Here is an 18,545-nt window from a genome sequence, read left to right on the forward strand (position 1 = left end):
AGCCAAAAAACATTTATCAGCTACTGAAGCATCTGTATCTAATATCAAGCGATCGCTTTTAGATTCACATTCAATTATTTTAATGATAGCGCTTATTAGAACACAGAACTGCTTTATTATCTATGCCTCGAAGTGAAGACATTACTATCTATGACTAAGGAATGACGTCATTGTTCAAAGCCGACGGGTTGTATCCCCTGCTGCACTAGACCCAAATCGCGTAACACTAGAAGCTGCTTAACACACAATAATTTTGCAGACCATAAAAAATACCGTGTAATTAAATACATTTTAGTTTCATTTGAAAGGAAACAAAAATCCTTTAAGACGAGGAGACTTCGCTTCTCCAATGAACAAATAGGTCTACATATGTGGCCAGGGCGTAACACAGATGTTGTGACTTAATACTTTTTTCTGTTGGACCGAACGAAGTACATATTGGTTTCTATAATATAAAACTGTTTCAGAGTTACAGCTTGTTTGGGTACTGCCATTGTCTAAAAAGTTCGTTTCGTCATTTTGGAATTCGTGATGGGTGCTCGAAATGTGGGTTTTTTCAAAATCGTCTCGTGGTTTCTGTTTTTCAATCTCTTCTTATTTCTTTAAATAATAAATAGACTGAGTCACGAGGAAGGTCGTGTAGAAAGTTTTTGTAAATATTTCGTGGAAATTGGCTGCACTATGATGAATTGAGGTCCGCCTCCGCAGTGGAAATGGTGACATTGCCATCTAGCTGTGAAGACGCCGCAACTCCAAACGACAGAACTTTAGCAGAATCCGAGCCAGGCCTGATGGTTTGGTCAGCCGGATAGCTCAGCGTGTTCGGTCAGAGAGCTGGTTAGCCTCTGTAATAAAAAATCTGAGTGGAAGGATCAACAAACAAATTTGAACGGATGTCATGTGACGTCCGCAACGATCAACAAAAAAAGGTAAAATGCGTGTCTCACAACCGAAAGGTCGCGGGATCGAATCCTGGCTGGATACGGATTTTTCACAGTCCGTTAATGTATCATTCACCTCTTTATTATGTGGACATAGCCAGCAGATTCCGTTTAATTTGTAAGTGTATTTCCAAGAGTAGAGTTGAAGTCGAGCTTGGAGGTCTAGTGGTAAAGTGGCATGCTAGGTAATGAAAATTTAGTGGAATCCAACCCCCGAGTGAGTCTCCAATTGTTTTGTTTTTCTTTCTTAACCTAGTAATCACCTCTTAATAATATTTAAACAGTGAATGGCCTTTTCCCGTTGCAACTGGCTAGGAAGTCACAATATGCCGAAGTGACTTCCAGTTGAAACACACAAGGACATTGAGCCATGCGAAAGAATTTGTACATATACATACATTTTCCTTGTATTGAAGTCCCCAGACGCCTTATTCTGCCTATAAATGGTGTCCCAAACCTTTGGGTCAAATTGAAACAGGTGATAATGGGTCCACAACCGATTATATTTAGATATGGAAACAATGGTCGCAAATGGATGTTTATTGTGTTGTGGACATACACAGCATACACCACATAACAACATAGCCCATAGTAAGTGTTCAAAGCGACGACCGCCAGTCTCGGTGCATGTACTGCAACAGCGCATGCAGTTCTGCCTGTCTCTCGCAAGGATCCCGAATGTGTTATACACTGGAACAAGCAGGGGGTAATAAACAGCATATACCCAAGATGATGACCAAACAGACATACTATATACAACTTATCTCATAGCACATGTCATGTGACAACTGCATGCTTCGCACAGGCACATTAACTTGTGCCACGTGCACACCACTATCCCTTTTGGCAGTTGTCCATCGCACCAAACAGCGTGTGCTGTGTCCGTGGTGAGGTGTGTTACTGTGTGCTGTGCATGACGCGTAGGTCAAAGATGGAACGTTACTTGTCACGAGTGTTGGCAGGCACACATGTAATATACGGTGCGGCAGGATGTAGAGCCCGTAAGCAGAGAACGCTTTCCCAACAGGTGTCATCCTAATTGGAAAATGTTTATTTACCAACTTAATAGAGATTGGGTTACTTCACACCAATGCCTGTCAAAGACATGTCAGAACACCAGACTTTGAGGATATGGTGTTGGATTGTGTGGCTGATCACCTTGGTAATAAGCACCCACCAACTAGCCCATGAAACATGCAGTTCAAAGGATACAGTATGCAGAGTACTGGTGGAACAGGTATTACACCCCTGTCATAATGAATGTGTGCAAGCACTGGGGTCAGTGGATTTTGGACCCCGCACTAACGTCTGCCTATGGATTATCCACTGCAGTGCTGTTGTGCTGAACTTCATACAGTTTTTATTCCTCACCAGTAAGACCTCATTCACCCATGATGGATGTTTTCAACATCCATGTCTGGAGTGAGGACAGTTCCCACACCATCCACGTCAGTGACCACCAGCATCGATTCTCTTTCAACGTGTGGGTGGGCATTGTCCGAGATCACCTGATAAGACTGATCTTATATTTGCTGCCTCTGACTGGTCCACGTTACCCAGTGTTCCTGCGAGGTGTTCTGCCACAATTCTTGGACCTGAGCGGTCTAAGGTGCTGCAGTCATAGACTGTGCGGCTGGTCCCAGCAGAGGTTCGAGTCCTCCCTCGGGTATGGGTGTGTGTGTTTGTTCTTAGGATAATTTAGGTTAAGTAGTGTGTAAGTTTAGTTAATGAAACTGGTTGGTGCACCAGCCCACTTCGATTTTAATGCCCTCGAGCACCTGAACAACGCGTACCTCCATTGTTGAATTGGAGCGGGAGGTCCTGTCCCATAGCGCGATCACCAGATTTCAAATTCCAGGACTTTCGTCTGGGGTTACATCAAGACGTTGGTGTATTGAACCCCCGTAGAAACGGATGAAGACCTGCTTGCTAGTGTCGAAGCTGCCTGTGTCCTGGTACAGCAGACCTCAGGGATCTTTGAGGGAGTGCGGAAGAACTTTATGCACAGTTGCCATGCATATACTGAGACTGCCAGTCGTTACCTTATTTTGAGCCACATTGTTGTGATGCTCTGTACGCTGTGTTTTTCCATAACACAATAAATACACATTTCCGACCATTGGCTCCCTGTCTCAGTAAAAGTATAATCGGTTGTGGACTCTGTCATCTGCTTCAGTTTGACCCCAAAGGTTTGAGGCATTCTGTATATGAAGGCTAATACCAGGAATTTTGACAAGGTTTTAATTAACAGGTATAGGGATTCACGAGGAAGTTGGTCTATTCCATTTATAAATATTTTGTGCAAATTGGTTGAACTATGATGAATTACAGTGTCCCGCCACGTTTTTCTGCCTGTATGTTAAGACTACTCTGAGGAAATACTGTACGGATTTTGATGCTCCCAGAACACACGCATGAGCGCCCCATCGACAAATGAGCGGCTGCAAAGTCTTGGGTGCAGAGCTCGCATTGTTATTGGGTTGTCCGCGCAAGCTTTTAGGCGCTGCTGTATGCTGGAAGTGGCGAGTACTGTTTAAATCGTTTAATTTATGGTAAAGTGATGATATTCAGTTACCTTATGTCGTTTTCTGATTTTCAGTCACTGCACCGCGCAATACCCCTTACAAAATATTACCGCTACACGCCTTTACACACACACACACACACACACACACACACACACACACACACACACACCACTTTATCGGCCAACTGACCGATAGACCAATTTTGTTGCAGCCTACACAAGTTCCAATGGACGTTACTTAGTGTTTACAGCACTACGATGACAAAAGAACTTTTGTCGCGCCGTTGGTCCAGGAGCGCTACACTCGGCATAATTTGTTGGTTAAAGTTGGGGGAGAGGGGTTGGTCGGTTGCCCAAAGCGTCTACACACATCCGGTTTGTTGGGTCGGTAGTAATGATTAAAAATATGTAATAAAAGGAAACATCTGCAGCCGTCGTTTCGATGTTATTACATTGCAATCGGTTTCAGTGACTCAATACACCATCTTCAGGCCTTAACTTATGCTGAGTGATTGAACTGCAGTAGCATACATGATCCCACCAGTGGCCAACATCTGTGAACTGGCTTTCGTAGAATACTGTATAAGCGAGGTTGTGACTGTAAACATGGTAGCAGACACAACATTGCTTTGACAGTATCCTACGAAAGCCATTTCATTGATGTTGGCCGCTGATGGGATCCGCTCAGCATCACTTAAATCCCGAAGATGGTGTACTGAGCCATCGAAACGGGCTGCAATATAACGACATCAAAACAACGGCTGCCAGTTTTTCATTTTATTATGTAAGTGAACGACTGATATCCCGCAGACCATTAATTTTGGGACGGACATAGGAAAAATAATTAAAAATAGTCCAGATTACATTCGAGCAAAGCATAAAATGTATGACAACATATAATCACTAAGATATATACTGTGTTGTGTTTTTTATTCAAACTAGCTAGGTTTCAGAACGCTCTGTTATTAGAATCTTATCGAAAAGGTGTATTGGATTTCCTGCAAATCCAGGATGGCTGGGACGATCCTGAAAAGGCGTGGCATAGCGTCAACTAATGAACTACTATTTTCGGCAAAGTCATAACCAAAGTTTACCGAGTACGACCACAGGCTGGTTGCTGCCTTCAACACTTGAACGGGAAAGATGTCTTTCGAAACTGGTTAATTTTACTGCTGCTTAGCCAATAAAACTTCATCGTGAATGGACAATGTGTTAACTGGAAGGAGCATTTCTCACCGAGGCAGTACAATGTGTGATGCGACTCAAGATACTAAGCAGAAGCAACCCAGCATTGGTGGAGTGCATAAAAAAGTAGTTGAAGTTACTTAAGTGGTTCAAACTGAGACGAGCGATATGACACCTACAACTAATAAATATATCTATTGTATCACAACAGGGATTGCTGCACCCAACTGTATTGTACGATAGAAGTTTAGAGTCATCAGAAGTACTTTAAAGAAGAAAAATTGTTTCTCGACTTAGTTTATCAGCAAAGCTTTTACGTTATGCGTAACAATTAAAAATCACGGATGTTAGATTCGCTACATCTGAGTGAACTACCGGGCATATTTTAAAAAATTTGCAGTGAAGAATGTAGTCATTGGAGAGTTTACATTTGATGGGTGTTTGGTCGTTCAGTGCTGTGTACAAAATATAGCTATTATATCAAAATTGCATTTCACTGTGGACGAAGAGCAGTACATCTTTCCATTCTTGAGAAGTTATGTGAGATGTACTGGAGGTTGTCCGCGATGTTGCCAGCTACGCAGCACGTGCCACACGTGGGGGGCTGTTGCTGCCTGCCATGCAAAGTGCAAAGCTGTCTCGCGATTCTTTTTTCCGTATACTGCCGATAGGGCCGAAACAGGGTGGTGGGTGACCATCCGGGGAAAATCGGGTGCAGGTGGTTTCAAGGACGCGCAAGTCACCCAAGTGATGTCCAATTGAAAGACTTGCATGAGGCTGTCATGCCACATGACAATTTTTATTATTTTGAATACTTGTCAAGCTGACCATATACTACATGCTGACCATAAACTACTTTGTGATATTGAACAGTTGCATAAATACTTTTCTAACTTAATGAATTCATAACTGTTGTATTCGTGAATGGTGGAACAAGAAATAAAACGAGGCGTGAGTAATCAACGAGGTTTATTCTTCCACAAGTGAACACTTCAATGACGGAGCTAGTGCTGCCATTGGGACAGTGATCAGCAAAGTCCTTGGTTGAACCCCCCTGTCTAGAGTGCCAAGTGGCAGAAATCAATGAATAGACCAGTTCCATCCATTGTCTATATCCAGAGGACTGCTAACTGAATGGTGTGGCGCTGAGGTATTGGCCGCAGGGAAGTCAAAGACAAGACTTCCGCCATGAGGTGCTGTGTGCATCTACATAGCCCTCGTGAGGTTGGAAGATGCACGCTGTCGAAGAGTCTAGGGTGGCGTGGCACTGTGTGATTCGTGATACCATCGTGCAGTTGTTTGACATGGGTACACTGGCCAGGAGTTGCTCTATTACCGCAGAGGCAGCTACGTGCATGGGCCACAATTGCGCTGTTCGACTGGGTGGCACTATGGATTAGCCAGAAATAGTTGATCGTGGGGTGTGTGAATCTGACCTGCGACTGTGTGAAGGCAGGCACCAAGGTGTAGACAGTGTTGGTACCGTAGACTTCCCCTCAAAATGCCTCACTGTGATGGACCACATTGATGTTTGAGAGATCTTGACCAGAGGCAGGATGTTGAGGTCAGACTAGAAGCTGGATGTGGACTTGACTGACCTACATTCTAACAATTGTTGCACAGGTATCTGGAAAAACTGGAGGCAGAATGCACCTTCTACCTGTCCTGGTGTGGGGAATCCCACGATGGCGTAGGCAAGTCCAGGTCCGTGGACACCGCAGTAGACGTGCAAAAGAGAACAGTGGCTGCAGCTGAGAAGGCAAAAGGTGCAGCGACTGTGGCAGTGACAACAGCAGTGGCAGCACCACAGCTTGTGATGACAGACTGCAATGCCAGTGCTGCCATGGCGAGGGGAGTAATGTCCTTTGTCGAGCAGACCTAGGCTCCAAAGGCTGTGACGAAGACGGTTGCAATGTGAGAATCCTACTGGTAGTGCACAATAAGTGGTTCAAAACTTGCTGTGGTTGACTACTGGGGGAGATGATCTCTGCCTGAGCACACTCAGGAACAGAAAGAACCACAAAAGGATAGGGAAGACCTGCCATGCAGAAGTTCAGCCGAACATATTTCCCTGAGGCATCATATGGTATGTCGATAAGGACAGAACCAGAGCACTTCCCTTGGAGTGTGAGTGAGTGCCTAATTTCGACATTTGCACTTTGAAGGTGTGCGCTAATCATTCTGCTTCACCATCAACTTGTGACGAGAAAGATGCTGATCCAATCTGGGTGATGCCATTTGCCTTACAGAAGATGCGAATTCTGTTGAAGTCAGTTGTATATCGTTAGCAGGTGCAATGGTAGTCGGTAATTACTCTCGTCATGATATAGTTGCTAAAGCTCAAATTGTGCTGGTCAATGTTGTGGAACTCAGAGGGACCTCAAAAGGAAGTGAAATGGCACAGTTAAATGTATGCAAATTTGGTGTCAGGGGGTGTCTAGTCTTGCCAGTTGCAAAACTTTTGGTGAGGAGCAGGTAGGTTCTCAGCACATTCCTTGCAAGCATGTTCATGTGATCAATGACTTTGTCCATCCCCAGCTACTTGCAGTGCCGTCTAGCCAAATGTTTCATATGAATGATGTGCCAATGTCCTTTATGAAGTAATTGCAACACCTGATGCCACAGAGATATCAGTATCAGCACCCATGTCTTTTTGTTTGGTGTGTGTAAGATCACATCATTTTGAACCGAAAAAGTGCTCTGCTGGAAAACCAATGCCGAAGGGACTCGTTCAGTTGTGATCAGTCGCAAGGGTAACCACTGTGGCTTCATTTACCTGGTCAATGTGAAAGCAAGAGCTTCGTCAAAAGAATCAAATTCCTCATCTGATCTGAGAGGAAGACGAGATATAGTGTCCACATTGGCGAGATATGCCCAGAAACGATAAAGAATCTCTCAGCTATAATTGGCCAGGGTAAGCGCTCGTCATTTGCTTTTTTGTGCCATCTCGATGGGCACAGTTTTGGCTGGGTTGAGTAAACTAATGAAAGGCTTGTGGTCCATTAGCAGGAAAAATTTTCATCCCTAAAGATGAAAGTTGGAAATGCTGTACAGACAATTGCTAAGGCCACCTTCTCTAATAAACTGTAAGGTACCTGAGCTTTGTCAAGCAGTTTTGAGGCAAAAGGAATTGGACAGCCCGTGGTACTGATCCTGTGGGATAGCACCAGCCCAGTGTCATAAGAGACATCCACCATGAGGACTATGGGTTTTGCAGGATCAGTGTGGATTAGACATCTGTCTACCGGACGAAGGAAACATTTTTCCACCTGAGAGCACATAAAGGTGCTGCGATTTGAGCAATATTAGGTATGAAGTGAAGATAATAAGAGGTCTTTCCAAGAACAGACTGGAGATCAGTGAGATGTTTCTGGAAAGGGAGCTTCGAAATAGCCTCCAACTGTTTGGCGGAAGGGTGGACACGTTGGAAGTCGTTGATGTGACAGGGGTATTTGATTTGAGTACAGAAAAAATCGCATTTCTCCCAGTTGCATCTGAGTCCTGCGTTAGTGAGGGTTTATAAGAGGCTTTCCAGATTGTGGATGTGCATCTCTGGAGTACTGCCTGAGATAATGATGATGTCCAGATAATTAGAGCAGGACATCACCTCCTCTAAAAAGCTTTGGAAGATGGCCTGGGTAGAAGTGCTGCCGAAGGGTAGACGCTCATGCTGGAACGGCCCATTGTGAGTGTTGATAATGAGGAAGCGTTTCATTATGCCTTCCAAAAGGAGCTTCAAATAGGTGTGCTTGAGGTCTATCTTCGAGAAGCACACACCCCCTTGTAATTTTCCATTAACTGTTCAGGGAAAGGGAAAGGATACAAATCCATGATAGGCAAAGCACTGACGTTGGACTAAAAATCTCCGCAAAGGTGGAGTTATCTGTTGAGTTTTTTGACTATGACAAGAGATGACGCCCACTGACTGGCAGATACAGGCACGATAAACCCCAGGTCCTGCAGCGTCTTCTTGAATTGTGTCAAGGGACCTGCTGTGCTTTGATGAATTGTCGCTAGGTGGTATCTTTCAAGTTAATGTTGCCAGAAAAGTCTTTCGGCATACCCAGAGAGTCCTCGAAAAGCTAACTCTTTATCACAGAGCTTTGTGATGCTGCTGTTTTTTTTATTATTGGTGGGGGGGGGGGGATGTGGGATTGTTCGTTGCCACATTATCTAATATCTGGAGTCCAAAGATGTCAAAGGCATTGAGGCCAAAAATGTTAGGACTGTCATAAGAGTGAAGCACCATGACTGGAGTTACCTTAGTTGTAGATCTGTACTGCATCTGTAGAAGACAAGTGGCAAGGACAGCTCAGCGATTCCTTTGTATGTGGTGAGGGCCTGTGTCAGAGTTCAGAGTTGTTAGGAGCCAGGCTTTTCAAATATGCACTTATTGATCAATGTAATACAAGCACCAGTATCCGGCTGGAATTGGACATACTGAAAGAAAATTTTTTTGGCAAGCACGGAGGGATGCTGGGGGCGACCGACAACCTGGGAAGATTTATGGGTTGTGGAAATGCTATAGCAGATTTGAGTCAGGAATGACTCATCAAAAACTGGTGGGTTCAGTAGCACGGTTTCATTAATATTGACCTGATGGACTGGTATCCATTGCCTCAGAATCACGAGTGGCCATGTTAACAGACAGTCATTTAGTTTCTGTGAGCAAGCATCTTGGATGTGCCCAATCTTTTTAGAAAACAAACATTTGTTTTGGTAGAAATGACAAGTGTCTCTACCATGAGAGTGTAGCGCTGAGGGCAGGATTGCTATTTGCTGTCATTACGCAGCTGCCTTGGGTGCATGGTAGGTTGTTTATGGTGCGTGGTGTGTGGAAGAAACAGAGAACCCATGTGGAGAAGACCAACGGATGTTAAGAGTGGCCACCAGAGGCGGTGACTTTTCCAACTGAGCGGTGTCAAAATATTTGTGTACCTCAATTATACCAATTACTTCCTTAGGCAAATTATCGAATAGTTTATGGGCTGCTTACCGAAGTCTGGAGTCAGCAACATTTCAAAAAATTATTTCCATAGCATGATGTCCATGTATGACTTACTGTGGGGACATAAAAATTTGAAGGTGCTGGTCATGCCTCTTAACTCTGAGCTATTGCCATTAGGTCTGGGTAGGATGGTGCATAGTTCAGAAGAACTTATACCGTGCGACGACGGCCTGGGAGTTGAAATACTTATCGAGAGGTGCAATGACTGATGGGAAAGGAATTGATTCAGACTTGAGTGAAGGGAAAAAGCTTTACGCAAATGCAGAAGGTATCCGTGCCAACTTCAGTTTGTATTCGACGCGCTCCTCTCTGGCAGTGTTGACCTCGCAGAACGGCAGAGCCAGTCAGTGTCTGCTGCCTTTGTTAACAGCATGAGTGTTAGCAGGGCTTTCTGCAGAAGGTGTCAGTCCTCCAACAGCAATGTCACGTTGTCTACCAGTTGAGTGAAATCTAAGAAGTTCCTATAATGATGCAGGTTCCTCTTGTTGGGCAACTGCCATAAAAATTGCTCAGCGATCCCATGTTGGAAGTAATTAGATACAGAACTGGAAAGCAAAGATGTGCCACCACATCAAAAATCGGAAACAAACACAAGAACCAGCGTGTGTCGCCCCTAACTTGTTGTAGCGGCGAATGGTGGAACAATGAGTCGTGTGTGTGAGTTGCATTTGCAAGAGAGTGTGCTGGGGGGGGGGGGGGGGCTAAGTGCTCTCTCTCTCTCTCTCTCTCTCTCTCTCTCTGTGTGTGTGTGTGTGTGTGTGTGTGTGTGTGTGTGTGTGTGTGTGTGTGTGTGTGTGCCTATCTGCAACTAAGCATCTCCGCTATATGGTGAGTAGAGTAGCAACTGTCCTCATAATACACATATGATTAATGAATATTAAACCATTATTGTCCTTCTTTCCATAGACATTTCTCATACTGACTGAATTTCTGTTTATGTTCCACATTTCCGTTATCAATCTTATTATGTGATTGGGTAACAGTGCAGCCTGGAAGTTCATTCTGAGTCTTCATTTGCAGGTCAAAAACACCAGAAAGATGGTGTCACATAACAGTGATGTTCACTAGCTGATACTTCTTCAGATTCAAATTCTTTATCGTCATTCAGCATTATTACGTGCAATAGACTTCATTAAAATGTAACCTATTCCTTCAAATAATAATCTTGAAAATTGCATACTGAACCACTAATTCTATGACACATGTGTGGATGCTTCACACTATAGCAGTTATCCTGAATAGGTGTTCCAAACTGCGCAGTGACAAAAATGAAAGCCATAAATTTCATGTGCTACCACAACTGATGACACATTTTGTTATGTATTAATATTTTTAGTGTTGATCAATATCCTTGATAAAACCATCACTTTTAAGATTGCCATAAATAATAATATGTACAAATAATGCAGAATGTTTTTGTACATTACCATGATTTATTACAGAATAATTATCATTGAGTAACTGATATTGATGAATGTTAATCCAAAACCAGCCGCTGTTTGAAATAAACTTGTCGTAAAACGTGCCAATGATTTGTTGCACTTGTAAGACAAGATCCCCTTCATCAACAGCTGGTAAAAATTCAACGTAATCCAAAGTGAATCAATTTATTTTGTGTTCACTTTCCAGTATGTTATTTAATGTAAGTGGGAGTGATGAAAGGTAGTGAACCGATGGCAGAAATTACCGACTGCCATATCTCACAGGCCGCCCCCCCCCCCCCCCCCCCCCCCTCTGAGAAGTGTTTTCCATGGTGTAAATGTATTATTGTCATTGTCATCAGCTTTTGATTATGAGGAGAAAACTCCAGACAAGAAAAACATTTGAAATATTTGTCTTTAATAAGGCGATATGCGAATTTCTTAAAATTTTACAGTCCATGTCCTTTATTGCAAGTACGTATTTGAAATGTGATACAGTATCAAAATATAAACCAGTTTTGAAATGTACATATCTACATTTTATTTTTTATCCATGTTTGTACTTGTGTAGCGTCCTGTTGTATAAAGACTTTCATTCTATCAGATAAATGTATTATATAAGCTGAGGTATAACATTTTGTTTATATCCTGTTTAACAATTTTCCAGTTTTGTTTTACTGTATTTATGATACTGTTTCTTCTGCTATGAAGTGCATAACCTTTTTAGAGTGTCAATTTGCCCACCTTCCATTGCAGAAGATGGCACCAAAGTACAAGTTGACTTACTATCCCTCCAAGGCAATAGGAGAACCTATCCGTTTGCTTCTGTCTTATGGCAAGATAGAGTTTGAGGATGACCGTTTTGATAGAAAGGACTGGCCTTCAATAAAACCGAGTAAGTTTTAAAATGAGAGTCTCTCATTATCTCACCTTTCTCTTATAATAAGTTGACATACTGTGTATTTTTTTCTTTCCTTGTTTACTTAGGTACGTAGAAGTTAGGGAGAAATTTTTTCAGTGCGACCTTTTTTTTTTTTAAGTTGTAGGTGTTTATATTCTTCAGTGATTTTTTGAGTTCTTGAGACATAAATATATTCAATATAATAAATTTTATTGTTGAGGGGCAGAAGAAATTGTCAAATGAGTGGAGTGATTTGTCCTCACATGCATATAATATCCCGTCTTACATTTTTCAGTAATATATTCTGGACATTCTTTTGAAAAATATGCTCCTTTCACTCTAAAAGTCAGTCTTTTGTTAATTTTATTATGAGACTTAACATAAATGATCAACTACTGGAGAAAAGGCTTCTGTAACTTTTTATTGTCTTTTACTTGGAATTTTGTTCTGGTAGTCTTGAATCCTTAATCTTAAATTTCCTCAGGAAATGGAAACAAGTTATTTATTTCAGAATGAAATTTTCATTTTGCAGTGGAGTGTGCAGTGATATGAAACTCCCTGGCAGATAAAAACTGCATGACATATCTGTTTTTCAGGAGAACTTTTGTGAAGTTTAGAAAGTAGAAGGTACTTGTGGAAGTAAAGCTATGAGGATGGGTCATGGAGTCATGTTTAGGTACCACAGATTATGGATCACTTTCCCATGAAAGTCAGGCATCCTGAGTCCGATTCTTGGTCCAGCAAACAGTTTTAATCTGTCAGGGAGTTTTAGTCATCCCTCCTTTGCATAACTTCAGAAAATAAAAATATATATTTAGCCAGTGGAATGGATGAATGTGATTGCTGTTTTTGTATTCTATTACATCCCATCTTCTTATTAAGTTTTTAAATTTTACCTGTTTTTGTTTTACAATGTCTATATTGTATAGATTTGATTGTGTGATGCACTCTGTCTGTTCTTGTAGACACTCTGAAGAGGGCATGTTGATTATAAAACTTTGAATAGCACATTGAGATTTTGGCGATGCTATAAACTTATTGTGCTTTATTTAAAATCCCAATTTTCTGACAGTCCACAGCACATACAAATTTGCATAGCAAGCATAGATCATGAGAAACAAGTACAATGAAATTTACAAAATAAGTTTCTTAGATGGCAGAAATACTTTTACTGTACATGTGCAGTCATTAGCAGCTATGACAGAGCTTTTCCGCAAATTAAATTTATTTTTATTTTTGTAAGGAATGTGGAGGTGGCTCTACCAGAAGTTGATAAATGCTTTGCGTACAGCCAGTTTAAAGTTGCATTTTTTGTCAGCATCAATGATATGTCATTTGGGTTCTGATGCCATCCTCAAATACTTCCACCAACTTTTTGAAGTGCTGAAGACAGCTACCTTCTCTCACAAGATGGGAATGCAGCTCCCAACTGTAGTATTGTTCCTAATCTGACTGTGGTCTTCTGGTTTGTAGCCATGTCAAAGGCTCCCATCAGTGCTGTGCTGATCTCATGTGAAAAATACTTGACCTACGAATCGCTATCCACAGGTACCAGAGTATTGACGGCTTGTACATAAATTTATTACAAGTTAGAAAAACCTCTCCACAATTTCAATAAGTGGTTACATGTAGTACATCAAACAGTGAAGATCAGGTCTCCTGTATTTGTTATAAAGGAGAATATACATCCTTCAATTCAATCCAATCCATCATATACATGATATAGGAAAAAGAGGGGAGACCAAGAGCAAGATTTATGTTTTCAACAATCAAGGGAAATAACATTTTCTTAATTACACATTACATATTTTGTCTTCTTTTTATGTGCAAGTCGAAAAAAAAGGTTTATGCAGAAAAATCAAAAGATGAGAACTGTCTCTTTAGACACACAGAAATTCATCAACATTATAGAAACTTTGACTTAATAGTAGCCTCTTTAATTCTTTTTTAAATGTATGTACGTTTCGAACACTTTTTATTTCTTTTGGTAAGGCATTGAACATTATTTTGGTTAGATACATCACACTATTTTGGTACAGGGCTTTTGAATGGTTTGATAGTCATGTACTTCACTGTTTAGAGGAGAGAATTCTTGATTTGACTTCAGGAAACATGGATTCATAGATGAATAAACTAGGTATGATCAAAATTTTCAACTCCTTAAAGAGTCCTCTACATGGATCTCTGTAGACAACACCCTTCAGAGTACAAGTAGCTTTAATTTGGAGCTTAAAACAACTTTTTGTGAAACCTGTATTCCCCCAAAATGTAATAACATATCTTATATTACTATGTAAGTAAGAGTAGTGGGCACATGGTGCGTTTCTTGTAGCTTCCTTAATGTATAATAGTATTTACCAAGTTTTTTATTCAATAGTTCATGTTTTCCCCATTGTAAGTTATTGTCCAGCCATACACCTAAAAATTTTGTACAAGAAGTTTGTTCTATCAGACATTTTCCAATCTCTACTGTTATTTTTTATATTGTTCCTTATGTACCTAAAATTCATCCAAGTGGTTTTTAGTCATTTATAATTAAGTAATTGTTCTTGAACCATTCAGCTGCCTCATTCATTGTTAAAGTTATTTTTTCTTGTAGGTCAGCTTCACTAACTCCCTTGATAAAGACTCGTATTGTCTGCAAAAAGTAGTGATTCTGTTCTTGTTAGATGGTTAGGAAAATCATTAATAAAAACTAAGAAGAGCAGAGGGCCTAGAACAGAACCCTGGGATACACCACAGTTGACTTCCAGATATGTTGAGCAATATTTTGTGCCATTATGTATTATTTCAACACTTTGATATCTGTTGCACAGATACGATTGAAACCAGCTGTATGCTTTTCCATGTACTCCATGGCAATACAGTTTCTCTAGCAAAATATCATGGCTGGTGAAGTCAAATGCCTTGGATGGATGTAAAAATATTCCACAGTTGAAGTCCTCATTATCCATTGCAGTTAAAACCCATTCCAAGAAGTGATATACAGCTGTTTCTGTAGGCTTGTTTTTCCTGAAGCCATTCTGTGCATTGGTTAGAATTTTACATTTGTTTAGGAAACTCAACAGTCTCTCATACACAATCCTCTCAATTACTTTAGCAAAACCTGACAGTTGTGACAATGGTCTATAATTTTGTGTGGTACATGGACAGTCTTTTTTTGTAAAGTGGCTTTATTATTGATTTTTTAAGTGCAGAAGGGAATTCACCAGTTTTAATTGATATATTAATAATATCAACTAATTCAGTTATTATTTAGTTTGCAATATGTTTTATGACATTATGAGGAATACCATCACATCCATAGCACATTTTATTTTGCAGCTTATTAATTGCATTTCTTACCTCTCAATGTATAACTGGGTACAAAATCATTGTCTTTTCATTTGTGGGAACTTTTGACTTACTACTTTTTCAGTTACCCAGGTTCTTGATAAGATTTTGAGCACTGTTAATGTAGTAGTCATTGAACATATTGGCAACAGATTAAGGGTCTTCAACAACTTTTCCTCCCTTTTTTATGATAAGATTGTTTGTCACTCTGGATTTACCAATGTTATGCTTTATGACCTTCCAAACTGATTTGGTTTTATTGCTGTCTTTTCTGATAATCAAATCACTGTTCAGTTTCTTTGCCACATGAATAACTTTTCTGTAGACTTTTGTGTAGCATCTAAGATATGGCTTTAATGCTGCATTATGCTTTGAATGCCAACCCAGATTTCTAAGAGTACCTAAGATTTGTTAATTCCTGCAGTTAACCATGAATTAAATTTGAGAGAGATTTTTACTTTTCTAAGGGGGAAAGCGACATCAAAGCGGTAATTGTAATCGGAGAAAAATGGCTCATATTTAGAGTCTACAGTTTATGTGGATCTCTGTCCCATTCAGCACTGTACAATATGCTATGAAAATTCCTAAGGCTACTTTCATTAATGTATCTTGTTTCTATGTAGTTTCCACTGCCATGTTTTTTCCTAGCCATATTTTTTAGTAAGAGTTTGATTGCCATGTGGTCAGAGAAACAAGTATCTGTTACTTCAGCCTCATAACTAGAGGTCTCTTTGTTAATAAACACCTGATCAATTGTCGTCTCACACCCATCTCCATACCCGTGACATAAGTTACTGTGGCTTCTAAGTTATGAGGTGCAGAGATTTAGCAGTTGATCTTTATGTGCTTTATTATTACTTCTAAAATTGATGTCAAAATTACGCAATACAACTGTTGATTTTGACCTAAGTCTCAATTCATTCATTAGATCCTCAAGATTTTTTAAAAATAAAGTAATATTCCCAGAAGGTGACCTATATATACAGACAATTGCCAAACCACAGTCAGTCAGTTCACAGACAAAGTATTCAAATTCTTTTTCTATACACTACTTTGTTTAACTTTACTTCTTTAGAATGAAGATTGTCTCTAACATAAATACAAACACCTCCATATATGTACATTTCTCTGCAAAAACTGCTTATGATTTTAAATTTGGAAAGCTGCTGTAAATATTTGAAAATTTTTGTAACCAGTGTTCACTGACACATACAACAGATGATACTTGGTTAAAACTGTCTCTTAACAAGACTTCAAGTTCACCCAACTTATTACATTACTTGCAGGCCAGAAAAACAATAAAATTAAAATATATCATTAATCGACAACAGAACCATTGAAGATAATTTTCTATAATTATTCCCATCTATTAACTGTGATAATGAATGAGATACTTTTAACTAAAAAGCTGGCTGGATCTACATATCAGTAATATCAAAATCCAAAAAAGAATACCTGCTAGAAATACACTTAAAATGGACGCCTGTGGCTGTGACATACTTGTTGTTGCATGTAACTCAATAATCTATAATGAGATAAATGGAGGAGCAAAATGTAAGAAATCCAAATGAAGACATGCATCAGCAGTGCATCAAAAGTATGTCAGATGTTTCTGCCCCCACCTACATTATGTACTGAAAGCTTCAAAAATTTATATTTCCCTGAAAGTGCCGTAGTGATATGAGGAAATTTTGTTCTGTCAGCATAGAATGGGTGATGCATCCATTCAGAATGGTAGGCTGGGACTGATATTCTTTTGACTTTGTGTTAACTCATTTTCCAGAAGCTATGTTGGGCAGTTGGTTAGACAATCTATCCAAGAGGGAAACATCTGGCCTGTTGTCAACAGAAATGCCCTAACTTTTTGATCCACTGGATGCAGAGGTAGGAACTGGTGATGATGTCAAGGCTATTATAACATCATTGAACACTAGTATCATATGCAAAGTTAATAAACGTGGGAAGAGAATTCTCTTTAACATGTGTGACAAAGCAATGATTAGAAACTGCCTGAACAACTGACTATAAACGTTGTCTCTGAGAAGGATAATGTGTGTTGTGTGTATGGCAGAAATTTGAAGATACTATAGGCCACATGCTAGGTGTGTTTGTGCTGTTAGAAGACAGTGAGGAATAACAAGGACTCGCAATAAAAATATTAGAATATTGTCACAAAGGCATAGGGATTTCTGTAAAAGTTTCAGACAAGACAAAAAAAAAATCTTTCTGATGCATGAAACCTAAACCTCTAAACAAGCTTTGTCAGAACCAGTTCATGAATTCATATCAATTTATTGCCCACCAAGCTGTCAAAAGTGTCCTATGTAATTAAGGAAATGTGGTAGGACCATTAATGTTCTCTCTCTCTCTCTCTCTCTCTCTCTGTCTCTCTCTGTCTCTCTCTCTCTCTCCCTCTCTCTCTCTCTCTCACACACACACACACACACACACACACACACACACCTGGAAGGTAATATTTTTATCTCCCTGAAGTTATTTGTAGATAACAGGACTGGATGCAGCACTTTAAATAAATAAATATGCATAAACATAATAGAGGGAAACATTCCACGTGGGAAAAATATATTTAAAAAGAAAGATGATGAGACTTACCAAACAAAAGCGCTGGCAGGTCGATAGACACACAAACAAACACAAACATACACACAAAATCTAGCTTTCGCAACCAACGGTTTCCTGACGAGGCAACCGTTGGTTGCGAAAGCTAGATTTTGTGTGTATGTTTGTGTTTGTTTGTGTGTCTATCGACCTGCCAGCGTTTTTGTTTAATATGCATAAACAGATGAAAATACTTAATGCTATTTGACTGTGTAATCAGAATTAATCACAACCAACAAGTATCTTCAAGTAGGTGTCTGGGGTAATTTAAGATGAAACAATTATGACCTAAATCTAAACACCTGAAAGCCAGATGTTAGGTCAGATTTATTGGAAGAGTTGTGGAGAAGTTGGGTTCATCCACCCATGTAGATCACTTAACAAAAACCTTATTCAGTCAATCCATAAAAAAACATTCATCAGTCTTTGGCCTTTACCAAGGTCGATTAATGGAAAAAGAGACAGAATTTTTGTCAACGCGGCATGTAAGAAACTGCTTCTGAATGCACAGAAGGCTTCTCACATAATAGTCCTAATGATCAGGTACAATCAGCTAAATTCAAAGAGCTGCATGCTTTATCGTAGGTTCCGTCTAAACAGCAGATGCACT

General features: G+C 40.1%; 1 protein-coding gene across 2 annotated transcripts in view; it reads left to right on the top strand.

The window, feature by feature from the left end:
• LOC126093730 (glutathione S-transferase-like) overlaps positions 1 to 18,545 on the top strand; it is a 69,091-nt gene that overhangs the window by 15,263 nt on the left and 35,283 nt on the right. For both annotated transcript variants that reach the window (XM_049908742.1, XM_049908743.1), the window contains exon 2: positions 11,839 to 11,977. In XM_049908742.1, the coding sequence (XP_049764699.1) occupies positions 11,839 to 11,977 (139 nt within the window). The remainder of the gene's footprint in view (positions 1 to 11,838; positions 11,978 to 18,545) is intronic.

The sequence above is a fragment of the Schistocerca cancellata genome, chromosome 1 (genome assembly GCF_023864275.1).
Source record: "Schistocerca cancellata isolate TAMUIC-IGC-003103 chromosome 1, iqSchCanc2.1, whole genome shotgun sequence".
NCBI classification, from domain to species: Eukaryota; Metazoa; Arthropoda; class Insecta; order Orthoptera; family Acrididae; genus Schistocerca; species Schistocerca cancellata.